The sequence below is a fragment of the Pipistrellus kuhlii genome, unplaced genomic scaffold (genome assembly GCF_014108245.1).
Source record: "Pipistrellus kuhlii isolate mPipKuh1 unplaced genomic scaffold, mPipKuh1.p scaffold_m20_p_15, whole genome shotgun sequence".
Classification (NCBI taxonomy): Eukaryota; Metazoa; Chordata; class Mammalia; order Chiroptera; family Vespertilionidae; genus Pipistrellus; species Pipistrellus kuhlii.
In genome coordinates, this window is record NW_023425460.1 from 11,582,609 (window position 1) to 11,605,447 (window position 22,839).

A 22,839-nucleotide genomic window follows, 5' to 3' on the forward strand; every position below is an offset into this window, starting at 1 on the left:
CCCCGAAAATAAGACAGTGTCTTATATTAATTTTTGCTCCTAAAGATGCGCTAGGTCTTATTTTCAGGGGATGTCTTATTTTTCTATGCACCAGGTCTTATTTTCGGAGGATGTCTTATTTTCGGGGAAACACAGTAGACAGGCCAATGAGGGCAGGTCAGCCTTGTAGATGCTCCGTAGACCTATGATGGATGGATGGATGGATGGATGGATGAACAGACAGATGGATGAAAGGGTAAATGAATGAATGAGTGAATGAACGAACAAATAAATGAAAGTTGGAATGATGTTTCACAGAGCATTCAGCCCTTGGGGCCAATCTCTGGCTGAGAGACTCACCTGAACCGTCAGGAATGGATCTTACAAACGTTGGCAACATCTTGACTGTGGCTGTCGGATTAAAATCCCGGGAAAGACCATGCCTCATCTCCTTCTTGAAACGAGTCATGATATCTATCAGCGTTTCGTCGGAGAGCCGCATGGCATAGAGATACTTGTCAATCTGAGGGAAGGAGGAGAAGGAAGGAGAGTGAGGCCAAGGCTGAGGAAGGTCATTTCAGTTCAGGTTTGACGGAGGGAGGACAGGGCACATGAGGTGGCCACCTGTCCAAGATAAGCCAGTGCCCACGGGCACCTGACCAGCCAGGCTGGCACATCACAAGATGGGAAGTCGTCAAATGCCATCAACCAGGTCACTCGGAGCATGCGTGCAAATGCCCTGAGCCCTAGTTCCTCTCCTGTAAAATGAACCAAATTATCTCCAAGGTCCCTTTCAAGCCTCAAATATTACATGGAAGCTGCCATTTGACCACTCCCACCCCCAAAAAAAGACATTATCAGAGGCACCTTAAGCCTCCACACAACCCCTTCCCTCTCTGACCAGTGGCTGGCCCATCCTCGTGTGAATGGCAGTGTACAGAGGTTAGGAGTGAGAGCTCCAGAGCCAGAAACCTGGATTCAAATCCCAGCCCCATCACTTAGCACGTGTGTGAATTTCAGGTTCCTCCACTGGAAAAGTAAGACATTAAATAGGACCTAATACTCACAGAATGTTGTAAGATCCAATGAGATGGAAAAGCACTAAAACACAGAAGGTGTTTGACAAATATCACAAATTATTACTAACACTAGAGGCCTGGAGCACGAAATTCATGCGGGGGGGGGGGGGGGGGGAGAGAAGGGGGGAAGGGTGTCCACGGGCACCTGACCAGCCCAGCCTGCACCCTCTCCAATCTGGGACCCCTCGAAGAATGTCCTATTGCCGGTTTACAGGGGTTGGGCCTAAACCGGCAGTTGGACATCCCTCTTGTGACCTGGGACTGCTGGCTCCTAACCGCTCACCTGACTGCCTGGCTGATTGCCCCTAACCACTCTGTCTGCCAGCCTGCTCGCCCCCAATTGCCCCTCATGCCAGTGTGCTCACCCCCAACTGCCCCCCCCTGCTGTCCTGCTCACCCCCAACTGGCCCTCCTGCTGGTCTGCTCACCCCCAACTGGCCCTCCTGCTGGTCTGCTCACCCCCAATTGCCCCCCCACAGGCCTGATCACCCCCAATGCCCCACCACCACCACCACCAGCCTGATCACCCACAACTGCCCTCCCCTCTTGGCCTCTAACTGCCTCTACCTCAGCCCCGCCACCATGGCTTTGTCCAGAAGAACATCAGGAAGTCTCCTGGAAGGTCTCCCAGTCTAATTAGCATACTATCCTTTTATTAGTGTAGATAAGACAGTGGTGCTGATGGTTTCCATGGGTGTGATTTCTAAGTCTGTGGAAACAGGGCCAAAGGGCCGGAATCCTTCAGAACCTGGGGGAGTAGGCCCAGAGCAGAGACCTTAACCCCACCAACCCCTGCAGATATAGAAACAGCCCCCACCCCAGGCTCCCATGCCAGTGTACCGGGGCCCTCCACGCTGTGACCGAGCTTCCAAGTCATTCAATATCCGTACTGACCCCACCTGCTCGTCCTCCTGGTTCCCCCTGTTCCTCCAGGTTCCCAGGCTCCTGACCTCAGGCTCCCTGGATTGTCACTGGTGGTTCTTTCTTCATAGTCTCTTCCCATTTATTCTCTCAAAAAGCATTTGCTGGGCACATGCTGTGCTGTCCGCATGGAGTTCACCAGAAGTCATTTTGAGACATTCATTTTTTTTTCCACTCCTGCGTGGGTTACTGATTTCTGATTACCCACTCATTCACTGTGATAGTTTTCCATTTTCAATCCCTCAACCTTCCAATGAATCCTCTTATACCCTGCCACCTTCACCTTCTTAAACTGCATCCCTGGTCAGTGCACTCCCCTGCTCACAGCCCTGCAATGCCTCCCGGTGTCCGAGGCATCTGTGCTCTGTGGGTGTGACTCCGTGCTCTGAACTCCAGCCCCACTACCTCTGCCATTCCCGGTGGGTGCTGGGCTTTCCTACTCAAATGCCCTTCCTTCTCTTCCCAAATCTCACCTGCCCTTCCACGTTCAGATCAAATGTCCCCTGCTGTGTCCCTCAGGTTAGAGAGAACCCCTCCCTCAGCACTGACGTCTGCCCAGGCCCTAGCCTGTGTCACAGCTCTCTGCGTGGATCACCTGGACAGTGTCTACTCCGGTCACCTCAACAGCCCAGGCCTGGCAGGCAGCCTTGCACACAGAAGGCTCCTGGTGCACAGAGAGGATTTATGACCCAGGGAGGCTGAAAAGACCTTGATCTGATTTGCTTGGCATATCACGCTCACTTTTCAGGGTGACTGGAAACGTCCTGATCCAAGGACTCAGCGTCTCCAGTCCTAGGTCACCTCTGCATATTTTACTCCCGGGCAGCCTTCCTGCTCTGGTCTCTACGCCTGTGCTCTCCCGGGCCCTGCCTGCGCCTGCCTCCCTGACAATCCAGGCATTGGCCAAAGTCCCCCGGGGTCCTCCGTGGCCAGAGACAATCCTGCCCCCACACCCAACCCCTTCTACCACACCCCCACCTCTCCTTTCCCCTTCGTGGCAAAGCACTGCAGAGAAGGGCAATCAGAAGCCACCGAGAGCTGAGCTAGAAATGACCAGGACCGCAGCCCTACGAAGAGACATGCTCTGTTCTGCCCCCAGGTCACCAGCACCGGATCAGCAGTCCTTGCCACATGGCAGCCACGGGAGCGCCTGGGGGTCTGCCGAGTGAGAGCCAGGGAAGGCTCCGGGAAGGGTGATGGCAGGTGCATCCAGGCACAGCCAGAGCGTGTGGGGAAGGCCGACGGCGAGGGAGGGTGGTGTGTGCAACCAACAGAAATAAATTCCACGTGGACCGAGCATACGGCGTAAGTGGGGCAACGGGAAAGAGTAAATCGTGCAGGGCTGCGGCATAAGCCACATACACAACTTTAGATGAACCCCAACGCACGGCAGCCTTTAGCGACTCGAATGAGACTGTGCTACGACAGATCGAGCTGTGTGTGGGGCAGAGGACGGGCGGGCAGGAGCGAGTCCGTGCACGGACAGTCACGTGGCTGCTCTAGCATGGTGGGCAGGCTTCAGCCGCCGCTCCCCTCGCCCCACAATATGATGATCCATACACCGACTTGTCCATCTCGTCGGATCCCCTGTGATTCCCTCAGGGAAAGGAAACCTCACACAGACCTTTGGAGCTCACCCACTGCCTCGCACAAAATAGGAATTCAATCAATATCGGATGTTGGAATAGAATACTATCATTATACGGTGGTTTACAGGTGATGTCACATCTGGTGTGCCATTCAACGTTCAGAACGACCCTGTCGGCGAGACTTGTACCCTCTCTTTGGCCTCCTTTCTTTCCCACATCTCTCTGGACGTGAGACCCACTTCACCGTCGCAGAAACTGAGGATCCGAGAAGCTAAGTGACGAGTTCAAAACACGCGGCCGGAAGTCAGGCCTCCTGCCTGCATGTCTCATGCTGCTTTAACCATCATGCCATCCCCAAGGGAAGGCCCGTCTCCTACGCCGTGGAGGGCAGGCCCAAGTAAAGCTGCTGCGGTTTTCCAGCTGGAGAGAGAGAAGCTTCTAGAAAAGGCAGGGCTCTCCATTTTCCATCCTGACTCCTGGCTCCAGGTGCAGCTTGGCACAGGAACCCTGATCTGAGAATCCTGGCGCTGTGGGACAGCCGAGCCAAACGCCAGCAGCCTGGAAGCTCACATCAGAAAGCAGGCTGGGAACAGAGGCACCTGCCCCCTCTGGTTCAGGTTCACGGACCACCATGTGGAACAAACCCTCTCCAAGGAGATGCGGGAAATGAGGCCACAAGGGCACAAGTTGGGGCAGAACTGGCACTGACCCTGAGGCCTCCTGGGTGTCACATGAACGAGGATAAGCAGAGAGGCGCCCTTCCCACCGGTCACAGTGGAGACCCTGGGGCTGGGGCTGGCCAGGACCCACCACCCTGTGCACCTCACCGCACAAGGGGCCCCTTTCCCCTCACGCAGACCAGCCGTGGCTGCCGCTGGCCGGATGGCTCCTGTCCACCCGGGCTGGGACTGGGGGTGGCTGGTGGTGGAAGGAGGTAGGAGAGAAGGGTGTCCGGGAGGCCACCCTGCCCGTCTCCTCCAGATCTGGGTGAGGCTGTCTTGCAGGAAACCCTGTAACAGAACTGCTATTTCTGTTTACCGAGGGCGGGGCCAAAGCCCAGGAGGGGTGAGACGGCAGAGAGGACAGACCTGGAAAAGGACAATGTCTGGGTCTTGGGACGTTGGACAAAGCCTGTGGCCCTTCCAACTTCTCTACTTCTGCCCCCTCTCCGTGCCCCTGTAGGTCTTCCCCGCCTCCTCGCTCACTCTCCACCTCCACAGCCCTCCTCTCCTCTCAGGATCGCCCTCCACTGCTCTGGCCGGACACGGAGCCCAACCACCCCTCCTGTGCCTCCTGCCCCCATCAGAGGGCACAGCACTCCTGGCGGCTTCAGGCAGCCAGCCCAGTCCTGGGGACATCTGTCGCAGGATGGGGACCCAGGCGTCCAGGCCCCCGGGTGCCCACCCTGGCACACAAGCGCGCAGGACGCTGGTCAGGCTGGGAAGGAATCGGAGGTGCCAGGACCTCATACCACAAGCCCAGCCGAGTCCTGCAGACTCTCGGCCGAGACTGACGAGGACCCTGGGGCAGCCTCCAGAGCCCCTTCCACCCGAAGGGACAAACCCTCCTCCTGAGGGCGAGAGCCCGGTCGGCTGCACGGGGTGGACACTCGCCCCGACACTAAGCAAGCACTTGTCCCGGGCTGTCCTTCCTGCAGCCCCAGAGGCAGCTTGGGCGACGTCCGTCCGAAGGGAGAACGTGTCTGGCCCGGGGCCGTCAGCAGGTGAGCACACAGCGGCCACACACTGTGCTAAACGCCCCCAGTTCTGTGCTCGACCCCATGCCCCTCCTGCTCCCAACAGAACGCGCACAAAATATCAATTCAAGACCGGACATGCCCAAGTGAGCAGCCAGTGGCGGCAGGAGGTGTGACCACTGGTGGCCCGGGCATTCTGACCTTCTGGGCAGGGGGGTGCATGGAAAGTTTCCACTCCCTCTCTCGTCCTCTCTGGCGAGGATCAGGACTGAGGCAGAGATCGCCCTAGCCCCATGGTCGGCAAACCCATTAGCCAACAGAGCCAAATATCAACAGTGCATCGGCTGACATTTCTTTTGAGAGCCACATTTTTTAAACTTAAACTATATATTCGATAGGTAGGTACATTGTTATTAACTTAATTAGGGTACTCCTAAGCTGGCCTTTGCTAAAAACTCAAGGAGCCAAAGAACCGCATGTGGCTCTCCAGCCGTAGTTTGCAGAGCATTGCCCTAGCTAAACTGCTCAGTGGATAGAGCGTCAGCCTGCGGACTGAAGGGTCGCGGGTTCGATTCCAGACAAGGGCACATGCCTCAGTTGCAGGCTCAATCCCAGCTCCCATTGGGGCAGGTGCGAGAGGGAGGCAGCCAGTGGATGTGTCTCTCACATCAGTGTTTCTCTCTCCGTCTCTCCCCCTCCCTTCCACTCTATCTAAAAATCAATGGAAAAATATCCTCGGGGGAAGAGCAACAAAAGGAATGAGGCAGAGCAACAGGTGGGCCTGAGGGTGCTAGGTGCAGGCTCTCAGAAAACTTTGAAAAAAGGAAAGGGGGGAAGGGGAGGAGGTGCTGGCAGTGAAGGGCAGGGCAGTGATTTCAACATCGGATTCACTTCTCTTTCCTGGACTGACTGGGGAGAAACAGGCCCCAGGTGACTCATGCTATTTTAATAATAGCTCACCCTGCAGGGGGCTTTTTCCCTTTACACAGGACTGCTCACACATTAGCCCGTGTGCCTGTCAGCGCTGAGGTGAGCTCAGAGGTGCCAGGTGCCCGGGATGAACCAGGGGCTTAATATGTTAGTCCCTGTCTCCCAGCACAACCACCCAATACAGCAGGAAGGAGAGAGCTCTGCACTTTACAGCAGAGAAAACTGTGTGTGATTCACAGACTCACACAGTTTGTAATTGGCAGCTGGGTCCACATCCGTCTTCTAACCCCTCATGTTGGGCTTCTCCTTAGCACTCCCATTCTCTCTCGTGTGGCGGGGAGAATGTGGAGCTGTGGACCAAGAGGGCTGGGTTCAACCCCAAGATCTGCCATTTGTTAGTTCCTGCGACTCTGGACAAGTTACATAACCTCTCCGAGTGTGGCTTTCTTCACTTTTATTTTTAAATATATTTTATTGATGTTTTTACAGAGAGGAAGGGAGATAGAGTTAGAAACATCGATGAGAAAGAAACATAGATCAGCTGCCTCCTGCACACCCCCTACCGGGGATGTGCCCGCAACCAAGGTGCATGCCTTTGACTGGAATCGAACCTGGGACCCTCCAGTCTGCAGACCGACGCTCTATCCACCGAGCCAAACCGGTTAGGGCGGCTTTCTTCACTTTTAAAATGAGGATAATAATACTTTCACCCGAGACAGCTTCTGGGAGAACTTTTAAAATAAACACCAACTGAAACCGGTTTGGCTCAGTGGTAGAGCATCCGTGTACGGACTGAAGGGTCCCAGGTTCGATTCCGGTCAAGGGCATGCACCCTGGTTGTGGGCACATCCCCAGTAGGGGGTGTGCAAGAGGCAGCTGGTCGGTGTTTCTCCGTCATTGACATTTCTAGCTATCTCTTTCCCTTCCTCTCTGTAAAAAATCAATAAAATATATATATATTTTTTAAATAATAAAAATAAAAAATAAAATAAGCATCAAGCATCACTTCCCGCCCTCCCTCTCATCTACATGACCAGGAGGGAGGACATCTGCCTGCCCCTCCTCTCTGACAGACGTGAGCCGTGTCCCCGCTCCTCCCACCTGGACACCTAGGAAAAAGCACTGGTCGCCAAACGCCCACTTTGCAGGAGAGAAAACTAAAGATAGGTGCCCTGCACCGGAAACCACAGCAAAGATTCTGGCAAAACTCCTCTGAAACGTTTGCAAAGCTTTATTGATTTTTTTTAAAACAGCTAACAGGAAGTTACCGTAAGAATAGCAACACCCATGTATTATTAAACGATATTCAAGCGACACGTACACGCGTACAAAGGAGAGGCGGGGTTCCTCCCCGGCCGTCCCAGGGAGGGCAGCGCTATGACTTAGGCTGGTGTTCCCCCCCAACCAAGCACTCAGACATCCAGAGCCGCGTTGGTTTCCTTTTATAATACAAACGCGGAACCATAAGCATTTTGTTCTTTTGAAACCTTAACGCCGCCTCCCTCCTTCCTCTGGGAACTGCCGCCGGGACCCTGCCTGCTTCGATGAGGCGAGGGAGACACCTGCGTCTGGCTCCGGCTCTCCATCCACCTGGCAGACGTGTGGGGCTTTGACTGGCAAAGGCCCCTCTACTCCGCACGCGCCTTTCCGTGCGGGGCCTCACACTGTCCTGTCCGGGGAAGCAGGGCAGACGTCCTCACGTGCGACGCCCCCGGGACAAAGCAGGGGCCAGAGGGTTCTCCAATTGGCCCAGGTGGCTCCCTGGTCAAAAGAGAAGCAGAGAGGACGCGGGCTCCCCAGTCCCCGGCCCTGGGCTCCTCTGCACCTGGCAGGCTCAGTGCAGGGGGCATTCAGGAGCAAAGAGGTGTGGGAAGGCGGGTGGCACGAATGCCACCGCTCCGTCCGCTCCAGAGCAGCACGCCACCGCGAGGTGTGTCTTAGGAAGCCTCCTTCGCCCACGCCAGCCACGCGTTATCTGTTCTGACCATTTCCCCTTTCACACAATCCCAGGAAGCTCAAGAGCCATGGCGAGTCCAAAGGTCCTGGCCCAGTGAGACCCTCTCCTGGGGCGTGTGCTGCCCGGCCCGGTCCCACCCCTCTCCCTCTCCCTGCCTGCCCGTGGCTACCAGGCTGCCCAGCCCCACCTCACAGCCGTGGGCGGTGGCACAGGAACCCGTTTCTGTGCTGCTCTTAGCAGCTGGCCGCAGGAAGTTGGCCATAAGGAGAGATGCCTTGCTCTGTGGGTTCCCTCCAGGAACCAGGTGCCCCCAGCTCACTGCTGCCCTCCTTCACGGTGGCTCTTTACCCACAAAGGTCCTCGCGGGTCCACTGTCCACCGATCGCTGGGCCTGTACAAGCCCTTTCCTCGCCCCGCTCCTCTGTCTCCCAAAGCCCATCTCCAAACTCACCCCCTCCTCGATCCGCCCCTTCCTGCCCATCCCCCCCTCTGCATCCCCTCTTCTCCATCCCCTGCTCCTTCCTCCCCATCCCCTCCTTCCCACCCCCTTCTCCCCAGCCTCTCGCCCCCACCTCCTCCTCCGCGCCCCCTCCTCCCCGTCCCCTCGCTGTTGGGGTCCCTGTGTAGGAATCAGTCTGCCCTGGCAGACACGTGGCAGAGTGAGAGTCTTTCCGGGCACGGCAGCAGCACACGCATGGTCTGTGCCTCCAGCTAGACCCTGAGTGCAGGGAGCCGGGGCCATGCCTCCCAGGCCCTTTGTGTCCCCCCAAAGCCCTCGGCGTGGCTTCTCGGCCGGGCAGGACGGCTGTTCTGCTGGCGGGAAGGCCCTGGTGACGCCTCGCCCGGGAGTCTCAGGACGTTTGCTGCTCAGATAAGGCGGAGGCTCCGCTTCTCTGAACGGCCAGCCCTTCTCCAGCACCGGCCTCATCTGGCCTCGTGGTGACCGGTGCGGGGCCTCTCCCTGAGGGACACTGTTCCAGGCGGTCTCTAACCCACCCCCTTCCTCTCACAACATCTGCATCTCGAGCCCATGAGGACTCGCAGTGGCAGAGCCTGCCGAATACCTGAGTCGCAGAGGAAACGTGTTTGGGAAAGTGGGTGGGGGCATCACCAAACAGGAGGGTCCCCCCCACATGCTGAATGAATCGGTGTGGGGCGGCTCCCCCTCCCAGGCTCTTTCTCAAGGTCCAGGCACAGCTCCCGTCTCGGCGCCTTCTCTTTCACTGTGTTTACGCTTTTGAACTGTTAGTTCCGTTTCCCTATGAAGCACCAGGGACTGCTCGCACCTCACTCCTTTTTTACTCTCAAAAAGCCAGGAGGAATAACCTCCAGACACTGAGCGTCCAGGAGCCACGATGAGACAGCAAGCTTAAAGGGCCCACGCTGGGCACCTCGACCTGCCCATCCACTCTGCACACTCGCAGGCGGGAGTGACTGACCCGATTCACAGCCGGAGCCAGAGGCCGCCAGCCACAAAGGGAAAGGTCCTGAGCGCCCAGCAACCAGGGCGGCTCCAGCTGAAGACTCCACACTCAGTGCTCCTTCCCTTACCCCAGGTTCCACTTGCCAGGGGGGCCACGGGAGGCCTCGTGGTCATGCCCAAGGTCCTCTCGGTGACCTTGACCTTGGCAGCCACTAGTGAGTGTTTCCTGGCTGGGGAGAGAGACGGAGCTATTGCCCAGACAATACCTGAGCTGTCGCCCTGACCTGGCTACAAATGCAGGAGGCGCCGGGCCCCTCAAAGGGAACACAGCAGCCCTGGAATGTGGCGCTGCAGGAACAACAGGCCTCGTTCAGAGCCTGGACGGCTTGGCCCAGGGCCAGCCCGCAGGCTCCCGGCTCCCAGTGTCCCCGGTACCTCCAGACAAAGGGGAAGGAGGATCTGGGTGCAGGCAGCTTTCCTTTCACGGCTCACACCATAAGGGTAGGAGCAGACCCGGCTTTCTCCAGCCAGTCTCCCTCTCTAACCTTGAGCCCGTCTGTCTGTCCAGCTCTGTTTCCCCATCAGTAAACAGCAACAAGGAAAACTGCCCTCTTGCCCTCACCTGCGCACAGGAGCTCCATGGCACCGGATTCCTCCGAATGCAGGCTTTCCAGAAACCCTGGTGGCTGAGACAGATCTGTACCCAGGATCCCTGCCCCCCTGGGGACTCTGCTGCCTCCCCTCTGTGACCCCAAAGCTTCACTCCCCGCCCGCTCCCATGCTTCTCGAGCGGCACGGTAATATCAGCATTTGCAAAGTTCTGTACCCTGTCCAAGCGTTTCTACCTCCCTTCTCTAGTTTGATAAACGAGCAGATACTAAGGCAGGACTCATTTACCCTACCTGACAGGTAAGTAAACTGAGGCACACAGCACTGCTCCAGCGGGAGGGACCCTGTAGAGGTGATGGACTCCAGCCTCCAGGTCTTACAGGAGAGGAAACAGAGGCCCAAGGACCCGGGAACCCACTGCTTTAAATGGCGGAGCTTCTGTCCAACCTCCTGAACCACAGCAGAGCACTGTCCACCGGGGACATAAGGCAAGCCACGCGGGTGATTTTAAACCCTCTAGTACCCACATTAAAAAAAAAAAATCACATGTGAAGTTAACTTTAATAATGTTTTATTTAATCCAATATCCAAAGTATTATTCCCGTGAGTAATCAATATGTTAAAAATTATGAATGAGCTACTTTATCTTTCTGTCATACCAAGTCTTCAGAATCCTGTGTGTATTTTGTGTTTAACAGCACACCTCAAACCCGACTGGCCACATTTCACGTGTTGGGTAGCCACACGTGACTGGAAGCTACTGTCCCGGACAGCACTGCTCTCTCACTCTAGTCACACATCATCACGGCAGCCTGGGGAGACCACCACATGCGCCTCGTGGGCGTCTCAAGCCCTCCCCAGTCCTAGCTCTGCATGCATGGCAAGCACTACCCTACCCACCAGTGTCAGAGTGGCGGGCATCCCACTCCAGCCCTATTGCCTTCTGTTCATCAAGATCATGTCAATACCACTTCCTGAAGCTTGCCTGCGCACATGTCAGGTGCAGGAAGAGCCCAGGCTGGTGTGGCTCAGTTGGTTGGGCATTGCCCTGGGCACCAAAAGGTTGAAATTCCTGGTCAGGGCACCTGCCCAGGTTGTGGGCTCGATCCCTGGTAGAAGGTGCAGGAAGCAGCCAATCAATGCTCTGCTCTCACATCAATGTTTCTCTCCCCCCCCCCCGCCCCCCCCCCCGTTTCTAAAAATCAATTTTTTTAATCTTAAAAAAAAAAATAAGATGCAGGAAGAAATACATTCATCTAAGCTTGCTGTAAAGACTCAACTAAACAAAGCGTGTGAGAATATTTTGTAAGTGGAGAACTCCGCAAAGGTGAGATGGTGCCTTCATTACAAGGGGGGCCTGGTTATCCTACAAACTCACCCCATCCACCAGGGAAGGGAAGGCACCAGGGGACATCAGAGAAATAAACCAGACTAAATAAAGGCCGCAAGCACATCCCCTACAGGTGTCACTCTGCACGGCCAGGCGGAGCGGGGTGGGAAGGCTAGGAGTGGCAGACAGAGAGCAGAGGGGTCTTCTTGCAGGCGAGGCAGTGCCCTCCCCAGGTCCTCTTTCAAATGCAAACAAGGAAGGCGAGTGGAGGACAAATGGAAAGGGAAAGGGGAAAATTTGAAAACCAGGAAAAATCCCTAACATTTATTTCACTGTAAGTGACTTTATTGGGCCAATTTCCTTCCCAAGCAGAAGGAGCTGGTCAACACAGAGGAGCTGAGCGATGGAGGGGCGAGTGGGGGTTGGCAGCCACCAGCCAGTGTGCGGCTGTAGGGGAAGAGGGCAGTCAGGGCCCCTGGAGGGTCTGCCCCTCCCCCAGCTTTCTCTTCTTATTTCCCCAGCCGGCAAAATGACAGGGTGGGCTTCTGAGCCAGGGGGCCTGGTGGTGTTCCTGTCAGGACCACTTGTGTGATCAGGCTGACAAGTCCCGCACCATGTGGGGGCCTCCACTTCCCCTTTCTACATGGAGAGGCTGTCCTTCCTTCCATGGCTGTGCATACACCCGAGAAAAATGAAAGCATATATCCACGCAGAAAAAAAAAGAAAAAGAAAAAACTACGTGTCCACAAATATGTGTTCACAGCCCCAAAGTAGAAGCAAGGTCCACCAACTGACAAACACATGAACATACATGGTATACTGATACAACTAAATACTATTCAGCGATAAAAAAGAACATGTCCTGATACTTGCTGCAGCATGGATGAACCTTGAAAAAAAACGTGCATAGTGAAAGGAGCCAGGTACAAAGGCCACGTATTATATGATTCCATTTATGCGAAATGTCCAGAAGAAGCAAATCCATTTTTAAGAAAAAGTACATCCGTAGATGCCAGGAGCTGGACGGCGGGCAGAACGGGGAATGGCTGCTGGATGGATACGGGGTTTCTTTGGGGGAGTGATGAAAATGTCCTGGAAATAGACGGTGGTCATGGTTGCACAATCTTGAGATTGAACTAGAAACCTGAATTGTACATTTTAAAATGGCCACTTTTACGGCACGTGAACTTTATCTCGGTTAAAAAATAAAAGCAGGGACTGTCATCTGACTTGGGTCCCAATGCCGGCTGGCTTTCCTATGTCGGATCTGAGCCCTCAGCCAAAAATGCAGACCGTAACAGTGCCCACCTCCCAGGTTAGCATCAACCTGGCAGTACAGGTGACAGGCATTAGGTGGGTTTCAATCAGTGTTATTATATTAATGATGAAATAAGGCCCGTGACAGGGAAACAACACACCCCGGAGGCATTCGGTGCGCCCATCCCTCCGAGGGGCCCTCCAGCTCTCGGCGTCTGCTCTGCGAGCCGGTAATCAAGCCTGCCATGGAGGAACGTGATCCGTGATCCGACATTTTCTGCCTCCTGCAGAGGCGGGCCTCTCCCCGGGCTTCTGTTTGCAAAGGGCTGAGCCACAGGCTCCACACTTGGGTCTCCCCGGCCGGCTGCAGGGGCACAGCCACCCTCTCCTTTTACGGAAGGCCGCCCGCCGGGGAGAGGCTGCCGGCTCGCGTGCGGGACTGATAAGCCAGCCGGCCCTGCCCGCCTCGGACCCGCCCAGGAAGAGAGAGAGAGGGGGGGGGGGGTGGCCAAAGGCCCGCACGCGTGTGTTAATTCCCAGAAAAGTTTAACCGATTCATGCCAGATCGCAAGGGGCCTCAGGGAGTCCTCCTAAGCCCTTCTCGCATCTACCTTCTCCTCCTCCGTTGAGCGCAAACATTTCAGCAGCAAACCGTTCCGTCAGTGGGACTGGCCCCGCTCGCAACGAGCGCTGTCACCTTCATTCAGCAGGACTTCGCAGGGAGGGCTCCGCTTCTTGATAAGATGAACTAAGAAAGGGCTAATTTTAAACGGAGCTTGAGTGCTACCTTGTGAGTGGTGATAACTGACAAGAAGCAGCGTCTTCAAACTGATCAAGCACCTTTAAAGGTGTGCCGGTACCAAGGGCCGGTGTGGAGCAATAGGAACCCTGCCAAGTCCTGAGGGCAGTGTGACCGTGGAGGATGGCAACTTGGCAAAACCTTGAAAATGAGAAAATGCACACACTCCTCCAATTCCAACCTGAGATTCAGCCTAGAGCTGTGGCCGGCAAACTGCGGCTCTCGAGCCACATGTAGCTCTCTGGCCCCTTGAGTGTGTGGCTCTTCCACAAAATACCACGGCCTGGGCAAGTCTATTTTGAAGACGTGGCGTTAGAAGAAGTTTTAAAAAATTTGGCTCACAAAAGAAATGTCAATGGCTGTACTGTTGATATTTGGCTCTGTTGACTGATGAGTTTGCTGACCAATGGCCTAGAGCACATGTGTCAAACACAAGGCCCGCGGGCCAAATCCGTCCCGCCAGGCCTTGCAATGTGGCCCGCACCGCGCTGTCATCATTGCACTCCGCTGCGTTTCCATCACAATGACAGTTTATGACTGTTCAGTAAACCATTCGGCCCGCGATTTAGGCTGGATTTTAGATTTTGGCCCCTTCTCTGATTGAGTTCGACACCCCTAGCCTAGAGCCTAGAAACACTTGCACGTGTCCTGGAGATGCCCGTGACACTGTAACTCCAACATGTAAAAGCCCCGAAGCCCATCAGAAGAACAGATGCACTAACTGCGGCGTGGTCACACAACGTAAGAGCACACAGCAGCTTAGATCAATTAAACAGAGCTACATGGAAAAAATCCCACATATAGACTGTTGAGCTAACAAAAGCAAGCTGCAGGAGGATCCATACAGCACAGCACCACGTGCAAGAGGTTAAAATCACATAAAGTCACACCACATGCTGCGTAGAGACACATGGTATGGGATATAAGTATAACATCGTGAGTGGGAATGGTAAACACCAAATTCAGGAGCGAGGTCACTTCTGGACGGAGAGATGAATGGGACTGACGATGGGGACAGAAGAGGCTTCAGTTGTGCCTGTGACACAGTAGTTGTGTTTTATTTCTCAAATGAGGAGCAGATACACCGGGTGTCTGTTATGCTAACTTCAGTATTTTTTAATGCACCTCACCTGTTCCATAAAATAAAATTAACTCACACACATTAATACACATTCCAAAGGAAGTCATTAAAATGAGCAAAGGTGGGTTTTTCTGGAGGAAGGGAGCAGAGGGAGCAAGAACAGCCCTCTGAATCCCATCCCGGATTCTCTTAAGGCCTTGAGAAAGTCGTATCTCCTCTGGAACTCCAGTCCCTGTTTGTAAATTGCGGATAAAATCTCTGCCTTCTGCCTGCTGCACACCAGGGAGCTAGCAGGGTGCCCTGAGGAGCTGGGAGGGGGAGGGGGCTGCCCTGCCACACACCGGCTCAGTGCCTCAGGCCCTGACATATAGACAAGCATGCCCGCACGCACACCTAAGTGGTATCTGATAAGACACCCGTGGAGTGTTTCGGGATGCTCAAATCATTAAAAAGAGAGAAAGAAAAACTACAATTTGGTAACTAACCATCTGACGCTCCTTTACAAAGTGTCTAAGTATAATATTTTCTTTTGTACACCTACAGCCTGGCTTTAAGCAATTCCCAAGCTGGTGGTGATTTCCCACCCAAGATCTGGCCACTGGCTCCTATCTGCTCTCCTGGCATTCGAGAGGGATAGTTAGAAACATCGATGAGAAAGAAACCGATCAGCTGCCTCCTGCACACCCCCTACTGGGGATATGCCCGCAACCCAGGAACGTGCCCTTGGCAGGAATCGAACCTGGGACCCTTGAGTTTGCAGGCCGACGCTCCATTGAGCCAAACCAGTTTAGGGCAGCAAATAATTGTTGATATTCCATGAGAATAGCGACCATTTCGACCAGGTTCATAGTTGTCCCCAGCCTAGCACAGTTCTCGGCACATGATAAAGGACTTACACATTTTCTGAAGAAACCACTGAATTCCCACGATCAGATTAATTGTAAAGGTCCTGAAATCAATGAGCAGGTGCCAGCAGCTCCCAAGACTGCTCCCTGGACGCAGAGCTGCATGGCTGCCTCCTCAGGCATGCAGAGCCCACTCCAGGGGCGCATTCCGTCGGGCAGGAATCCCTGACGGCAGGCAGACACACAGGGAGTCGGGACTAGTCGTGCCAAACCGGTCCTTTTAGGAGAAAGCTGCCCAGGCCTTCGCCAGCAAACAGCAGGAGAGTGGGAGGACAGCACAGCTTGGCCAGATGTGAAGTCCCTCCTCTCTACCCACTTTCCAAGTTCATTCCCTCACGACAGGCCCAGACTGCCAAACTGAATGAAGTGTCGGGGCTTCTCCTCTTGGAGAAGAACTCCTGGGCACATCCAGGGTACAGAGGATGGGGACTGTGCAGCGAACGTTCACCGAGGAGTGAGCGGCCCTTCCCGGGTATTTGTATAACGCCAAACCAGAAGGTGCATGAGACGTTTTTCATCATTTTCTAACATTCATCCCTCTCACTCCTGAACAATCCGGGACATTTTTTTAAATGTATTTTTATTGATTTTTTTTTTTTTTTTTTTTTTTTTTTTTTTTTTTTTTACAGAGAGGAAGGGGGAGGGATAGAGAGAAACATCGATGAGAGAGAAGCATCGGTCAGCTGCCTCCTGCACACCCCCCCACTGGGGATGTCCCCGCAACCAAGGAACATGCCCTTGACTGGAATCGAACCTGGGACCCTTCAGTCCCCAGGCCGATGCTCTATCCACTGAGCCAAGCCGGCGAGGGGGCATTTTTTTACTGCTTGCTTTTGCAGCTGAGACACATGGGCTTCTGAGGAAATAGCCCTTTAACTGCTAAGCACACTCTCCCCTACCTTGCTTGGCCAAGCACTCTGGAGACTCCTGGGCTCTGGCCTTTGGGACGAATCACGCTGGCAAATGGGCATTACTTAGGGTCAGGGGGATCCCTCCCAGAGAAAATCCACTGGCCATTGCTCACCATTCTGACAACCCCAGAGAAAAGAAAGCCCTATTTCTTTTTTTTTTTCTTTTTTTAATTGATTTTTTACAGAGAGGAAGATAGATGGAGAGTTAGAAACATTGATAAGAGAGAATCATCGATCAGCTACCTCTTGCACACCCCCTTCTGGGGATGTGCCTGCAACCAAGGTACATGCCCCTGACCGGAATCAAACCTGGGACCTTTCAGTCCGCAGATCGACGCTCTATCCACTAAGCCAAACCAGTTTCGGTGAAAGTCCTATTTCTTTAAAGGCCAAGTTCCTGACTTTACCGGCTACTCTTCCTTTCCCAAGCCAACAGAGGACTCTGCGATACTTCACCCTCCCGCAGGTTCCTAATGGCTACCCCGAGTGGGAGAAGCCGGGGAGCTGAGAGGCATGTTAAAAGTTACTCGGAGGTCAAAGGACCCAGTCTCTGGCTGCAGATGAGCAGATGTCTGGGGTTCTGATGAATGGGATCTTTCACAAGCACACAGGTGCCTCCTAAAGGCACTAGAAGAGTGAAAGGAAATTGGGTTTTTTGCTTAGTTCTGCCTAATGCCAGGACGCTCTTTGCACAGGGCTCTATCAATCAATAATGTTCAGACACAGTCTGGGAAATGGGGCTCCGTGCCAGGAAGCCAGACATTCAGCCTGCTCCAAGCCAGGACATATTTATGAAGTGGAATTAGTGACATGTCTCCGAGGGAGAGACATAATGCCCTTTTCACCGTGATCACGTCTGTGTCCGGAACAATCCCAGTAAACCTTCGCTGGCATCACCACCTCACCCCACCCCACCCACTCCACCCCCACCCCCGCTCCACCTACACTCGGCCAGAGGGCGAGAAGACGGAAAAGGGTTCCCAGCTGGTGCCAGTGCTCTGTGGAGCCTTGACGGCCACCTGGAGCGGAAGGGCTGAATCATCATGGCTGCCCACAACTGTTGAGTCCCCGTCATGTGGTAGGTAAAGCCCAGGGTGAGGCGTGGGGTTCTTGGCCCTCTCCCGGCTTCTCCTGCAGCCGGCGCGGGTGGGAAGGGCTGGCCTCTAACGAGCGGACGAGGCCATCAGAACAAGTGTGCTCAGGAGGCAGCTTCCTGGGACCACACCCTGGACGGCCCTGCCACTCAGCCCACGATGACCGATCCCCTGGCAGGAATCCACGCTCCCATCCTAGGAAGCAGCATACGAAACCATGGTGCAAGAGGCCATTTGTTCTGAAGGCTCCCCTTGACCAATCATGTTATCGGGCAGAAGCTGTGGCCTCAAAACGGTCCTCCAGCAGGGTCCTGGGGCCAGAGGAGGGCAGAGAGGGGGATGTCCGAATCCCAACCTCAGAGAAGGGGGGATTTGAGGACCGGCTGATTCGGGAGTCTCATACTCAGATGTCTACCGGAGCCTGGGGGGGGGGGGGGGGGGGGGTAAGCGGGGCCACACTCGATGCTGTGTGCCTGATAAAACAGGTCCCCCTGAGTGCAGTCCTAACTCAACCCACCTCAGCCCTGGGGGCCACCACTGGTGGTGGTGGTGGGCGTAGACGCTGTTGGCTTACAAGGTCGTGAGTCCCCACCTGGACTGGTCTGCCTGCTGTCTTGAGCTACAGAGGGTACCACGTGCAGGGAGGGAGCAGTGAACTCTCCCAGGCCTTAAATTCCCCCTGTGGAATCGAGTGTCACTTCAGAGTCACCGTCACAGCCACGAGGGATGGCGGCAGAGTGCCCGGATTGTGTCCTGACTGCCCCACGCTGATCCCCACTCAGCACGGACCTAGGACCCAAGCAGCATCCCCAAGGCCTCTGGCTCAGCACCTCCCCTTCAGCTAATTCCTGATTCCTAAGAAGGGGCTGGCCACATTCCCCGTGAAGAGAGGCGGAGGCCTGGGTCACACCCCGGCTCCGCCTCTAACTCGCGGTGACCTTGACGAGGTCACCCTCCTCGGGCCTGTTTCCTATTGTGCCAGAGGAAGGGGTTGTCTCGGGTGGATAGAAAGACACCAACATCCTGTGGCTTGTAGAGCAGAAAATCCAGGCCTGCTGCTCACGCTGCTCACCTGTGGGTAAGCACGCTGCCCCTTGTTAGAACTCTTCACGTGAGGCTGACTTTGCTAATCCATCTCAGCTTTTCCTGGCAATAATGTCACCTGCTCAGGGCGTGGGTGGGTCAGGAGGCCGCGCCAGGCCCGGCACTAATAAAACGGGCCTTTCCCCACCGCCTAGGTTCTTTCTGAAGAGCGTGGTGGCAAAGCCGGCAGAAGGGAGCAGCCTAAGAAGCTTCCCACCCTAGGAAGAGGCATCGTTGAGACCTGCCAGCAGACAGTATTGATGTCAAAGGCAACTACACCTGGGAGTTGCAGCCATGTGCAAGTGCACACCCGTCAGGCACGCTTGTCAAAGCGTCCATCCAACTCAAAAGCCCAGCCTCTTATGTGTGCTCCCTGGGCTGGCTGGAAATTACAGCTTTAAGAGAGCAGTCACGTAGAGGAATTAAAAAAAAAAATTCCATTCAGACATGCCAATCCAGTCCCGGGGCCTATTTATGAGCAAAGTTTCCGGTGGCTTCCTCCGCGTTCCGGGAAGCCAGGCGGGTCCCTCGGTCCTCAGATGAAGAAGCAGCCAAGGCCACAGCTGGGGGAGAGCCGGGGTGACAGTTCCTGGGAGCACCCGATGCTGCCCTCCGCCCCCTCCCGCCGCCGGGAACCCGAAATATGGGATGTCTGGCCTCCAGGCAGCCAGCACCCGGCCTGCAGAGTGTGCTCACCACCCCGGCATCTCCGCGATCCCTCCTCCGCCCACGGCGCTCAGTCCCTTGCAAAACAGGCCACCTCCCCGCGCACAGCCCGCGGCCCCATCTGACATCCACAATCCGTTTCAAGGACACTGCAGCAAGCTGCCCGGCCGCAGGGTCTGCCTCTGCAGACCCCGCCACCACCCAACACACACGCGCGCGCGCGCAATCCCTGCGGGAATCAAGGGGCCAAGCATCTCCCCGCCGCCTGCAGCCCCGCCGGCGCGGGCGAGGGGAGGGCTGGCGGGAGGATGGAGCTGCGGCGGAAAGCGGATGCCGGGACGCACGGCGGCGGCCGGGGCGCGGGCGGCGGGCGGGCGGGCGGACGCACCTTTTTGACCTGGTCATCCTTGAGCTCGGTGAAGTAATAGGCCAGGAGCTGCGCGGCGATCATGCTGGCGGGCGGTCGGGGGCGCGGGCAGTCCGTCCTCCGCAGCCTGGGGAGCAGTGGTCCTCCGGCTGCTGCTCCGCGGCTCCTCCTCCTCCCGCGCCCCGGCTCCGCCCCCCCGGCCCGGGCGCGGCCGCGGCTCGCGCGCTCCCGTCCGCCCGCGGCCCCGCCTCCTCGGCGCCCATTGGCTGCCGCGCGCCCCAGCAGCGCCCCAAGCGGCGGCGCCCGGACCTGGGCGGGGGCGCGGGGAGGGCGCGGCGGCCACTCCCTCCTGCGCCGGAAAGGCGGCGGGCGGCGCCCCGACATCCTCTCCCTCCCCCCCCCCTGCCCCGGGCGGCATGTCTCCGCACGTCCCCCACGTCGGGAGCGGGAGGCCCTTCCCCGCGCTCCCCGCCACGCGCGGCGGCACCGGGGCGGGGCGTGGGGAGGCATCCCCGGCTCTGCGGAACGAGCGGCGGGAGAGGGCTTGCAGCGAGGCGGGGCGGTCCCTTCCTGGACACTGGGGCTACCCCCGGGGAGACGCCGGGAGGGGCGGGCAGAAGGAGGCGCCGAGAGCGCGCAGGGCCATCCTCGCACGCGATCCCGCGCCAGGCGGCCCCGTGGCTCCAGGGGCCCAGCGCGGGGCTCCCCCCGCCCCCCAACTCCCACCCCGTGCTCACGCCCAGTGCGTCACGCGGTACCACCCGGCCCGCCTGAGTCTCGGCGCCTCCGGCTAGCCCGGCCTGAGCTCGGGCTGCTGGGCGTGTGTTGCTAACTTTAGGACCGCTGGCCGCACGCTCCCCCCCCCCTGAATCATCGGTTCTGTCCCCGAGGGTACGCGCCTGCGGGGCGGGGCTTGGGCCGCAGGTCCCAGCCTGACCCCATCCTCCAGGCCTCCACTTCCTCTCAGGCTCCCAGGCTGTTGGGGCGGAGAGTTTAGGCTCCCCTCCGAGCTGCCACCTTTTTTACTTCCCCAGAGGAAGTTAGCCAGCTTCAAAGGGGGAGGGGAGATGCGGAATCAGGCGTATTTATGCCGCTGCTAGGACTGATAGCCATCTTCCCATGCTTAGATTTATTCTTTCCGTGTGCTGACACCATGAGTATCTTTGCTGCGTAAGAAGATGACCTGTAATGAGCTCCAATATTGCCCTGATTCAACAGATTTAGAAATGTGAGGCTCAGGGAGGCCATGAATCGTGTGGCACTTGATACAAGCGGGAAGTTGCAGATCCAGGATGAGACCTGTTTTCAGACCGGTGCTCACCCCTGGGATTTGCAGCCCTCCCGGTTGTATGTAGGTAGCTCTCCGCCTAAATATTAGGCCACAACCCTGGGACCACGGCTGCACCATGTGGTGCCCCAAGATGGCTAGAGGTGGCTAGACGGCACCCCCTACCTCTACCCCAGCCTTGGAAAGGTGAAGTGGAAATCCGGAGATGGCTTAGACCCAGGACAGCCCTCCTCAGGAAGCTTAGGGGCCTGACCCCTCCGTCACCGTTGAAGAGGGCCTCAGGTGAGGCCCTTGAGGATAGATCTCTCAGTCCAGAGCACTGCCAGGCCCTGACATTTGGTGACCGTGACATCCTGAGTCTCCTCTCTGAGCCTGCATCCTCATCCATAAACTGGAGATTCTAATGCCCACCTCCCCTCGGTCATCCTGAAATACCACAACTTAAACACCCTCTTAAATATGCTTAAGAAACAGTAGGTATTACCATAAGATTGACTGGGGAGCTGCTGAGGGTTAAACCTCAGGCTTCTCATTTGAATCTTCCCCCCCACCCCCACCCCCTGAGAGCACCTGGGAACTTTACACTTGTAATTTTGAATTATTTTCCAAAGAGGCTCCCTGAAATTATTTAAGCTTTAAGTTCTACGAAACGTAGACTTGCCCCCTTGACAGTATCATTATAAATCAGGAAACAGGTTTTCTGGCATCCACCAAGCACACTACCACCCTGGCCACTGTGTTTTAAGTGGTTAGCGCATCGGCCTGCACATTGGAGGCTCTTTGGATTCTGATCTGGAGCATGTACCTGGATTGCAGGTTTGATGCCCAGGTGGAGGCAACTAATTAATACGTCTCTTTCACCTCTCTCTCTCTCTCTCTCTCTCTCTCTCTCTCTCTCTCTCTCTCTCTCTCTCTCTCCTTTCTGCTCTCTCTATATAAATCTTTATAGAATGAAAGGAAAACCACACTCATCATTAAATACTCTTGCATTTTCTTTACTCCTCCCACAGATGAATTCACAAATATAAAAACTGATGTACAATTATATTCTGAAGTACAAATCTCCAACAGCCAAGCAGTTAGACATTTTATGTGCAAAGTGGACATTGCAGATTTACTTGCTATGGCAAGCAGAGTACAGGCTCAGTGGGGAACCTTTTGCTCTCTAAGAACCAGTGGAAGAAATATCCTCTCATGAGGATTAACAAGATAAAAAAAAAAATAAATCATCTTTAAAAAAAAACAAAAACACTGCCTCCATGGCTAGAGAGCCCAACTGGTGAGTGAGAACACTGAGCGCAGCAAATAGGATTCTGCCTGACTCAGGCTGGCTGCTCCTTGAGGACTGAGGACTGTGCTTTGTTAATTGCTCTTGTGGACAGAAAGGGGGTTCTGTGGGAAGTAACCCCCCAGGGTGGGTGCATCATGAATTTCTAATAAGGCTGCTCATGATGGGTAGTCACCCCAGGCCTATACCTTCTTTAGTAAATGTTTTAAGCCAGCCCTATCCATTATTCTTGTGTATGTGGCTAACACACCTTTAAAATATTATACCAGAAGGAATATCCCTCCAAAGAAGTATTAACCCTCAAGAGAGCATATAATTTTTTTTAAGATTTTTAAAAAATATATTTTTTATTGTATCAGAGAGGAATGGAGAGGGAGAGAGAGAGACATTAATGATGAGAGAGAATCATTGATTGGCTGCCTCCTACACACCCCCTACTGGGGACTGAGCCCAAAACCTGGGCATGTGCCCTTGACCGGAATCAAACCTCGCAAAGAGCCTGGCACTCCACATGGAATGAGCCCTGTGATCCAGAGCATGCATATCCTTAGCCCAGCCCCCTGCTCGCACCACCACCACCACCACCA

The 22,839-nt window shown here is 55.4% G+C and overlaps 1 protein-coding gene across 1 annotated transcript in view; it reads right to left on the reverse strand.

Annotated features, from left to right (window-relative positions):
• HK1 (hexokinase 1) overlaps positions 1 to 19,873 on the reverse strand; it is a 62,536-nt gene extending 42,663 nt beyond the window's left edge. The window contains exons 1-2 of the mRNA XM_036438273.2: positions 19,698 to 19,873; positions 340 to 502 (exon numbers count right to left, since the gene is read on the reverse strand). Coding sequence (XP_036294166.1) covers positions 340 to 502; positions 19,698 to 19,760 — 226 coding nt within the window. The 5' untranslated portion in view covers positions 19,761 to 19,873. The remainder of the gene's footprint in view (positions 1 to 339; positions 503 to 19,697) is intronic.
• Positions 19,874 to 22,839: the final 2,966 nt, after the last annotated feature.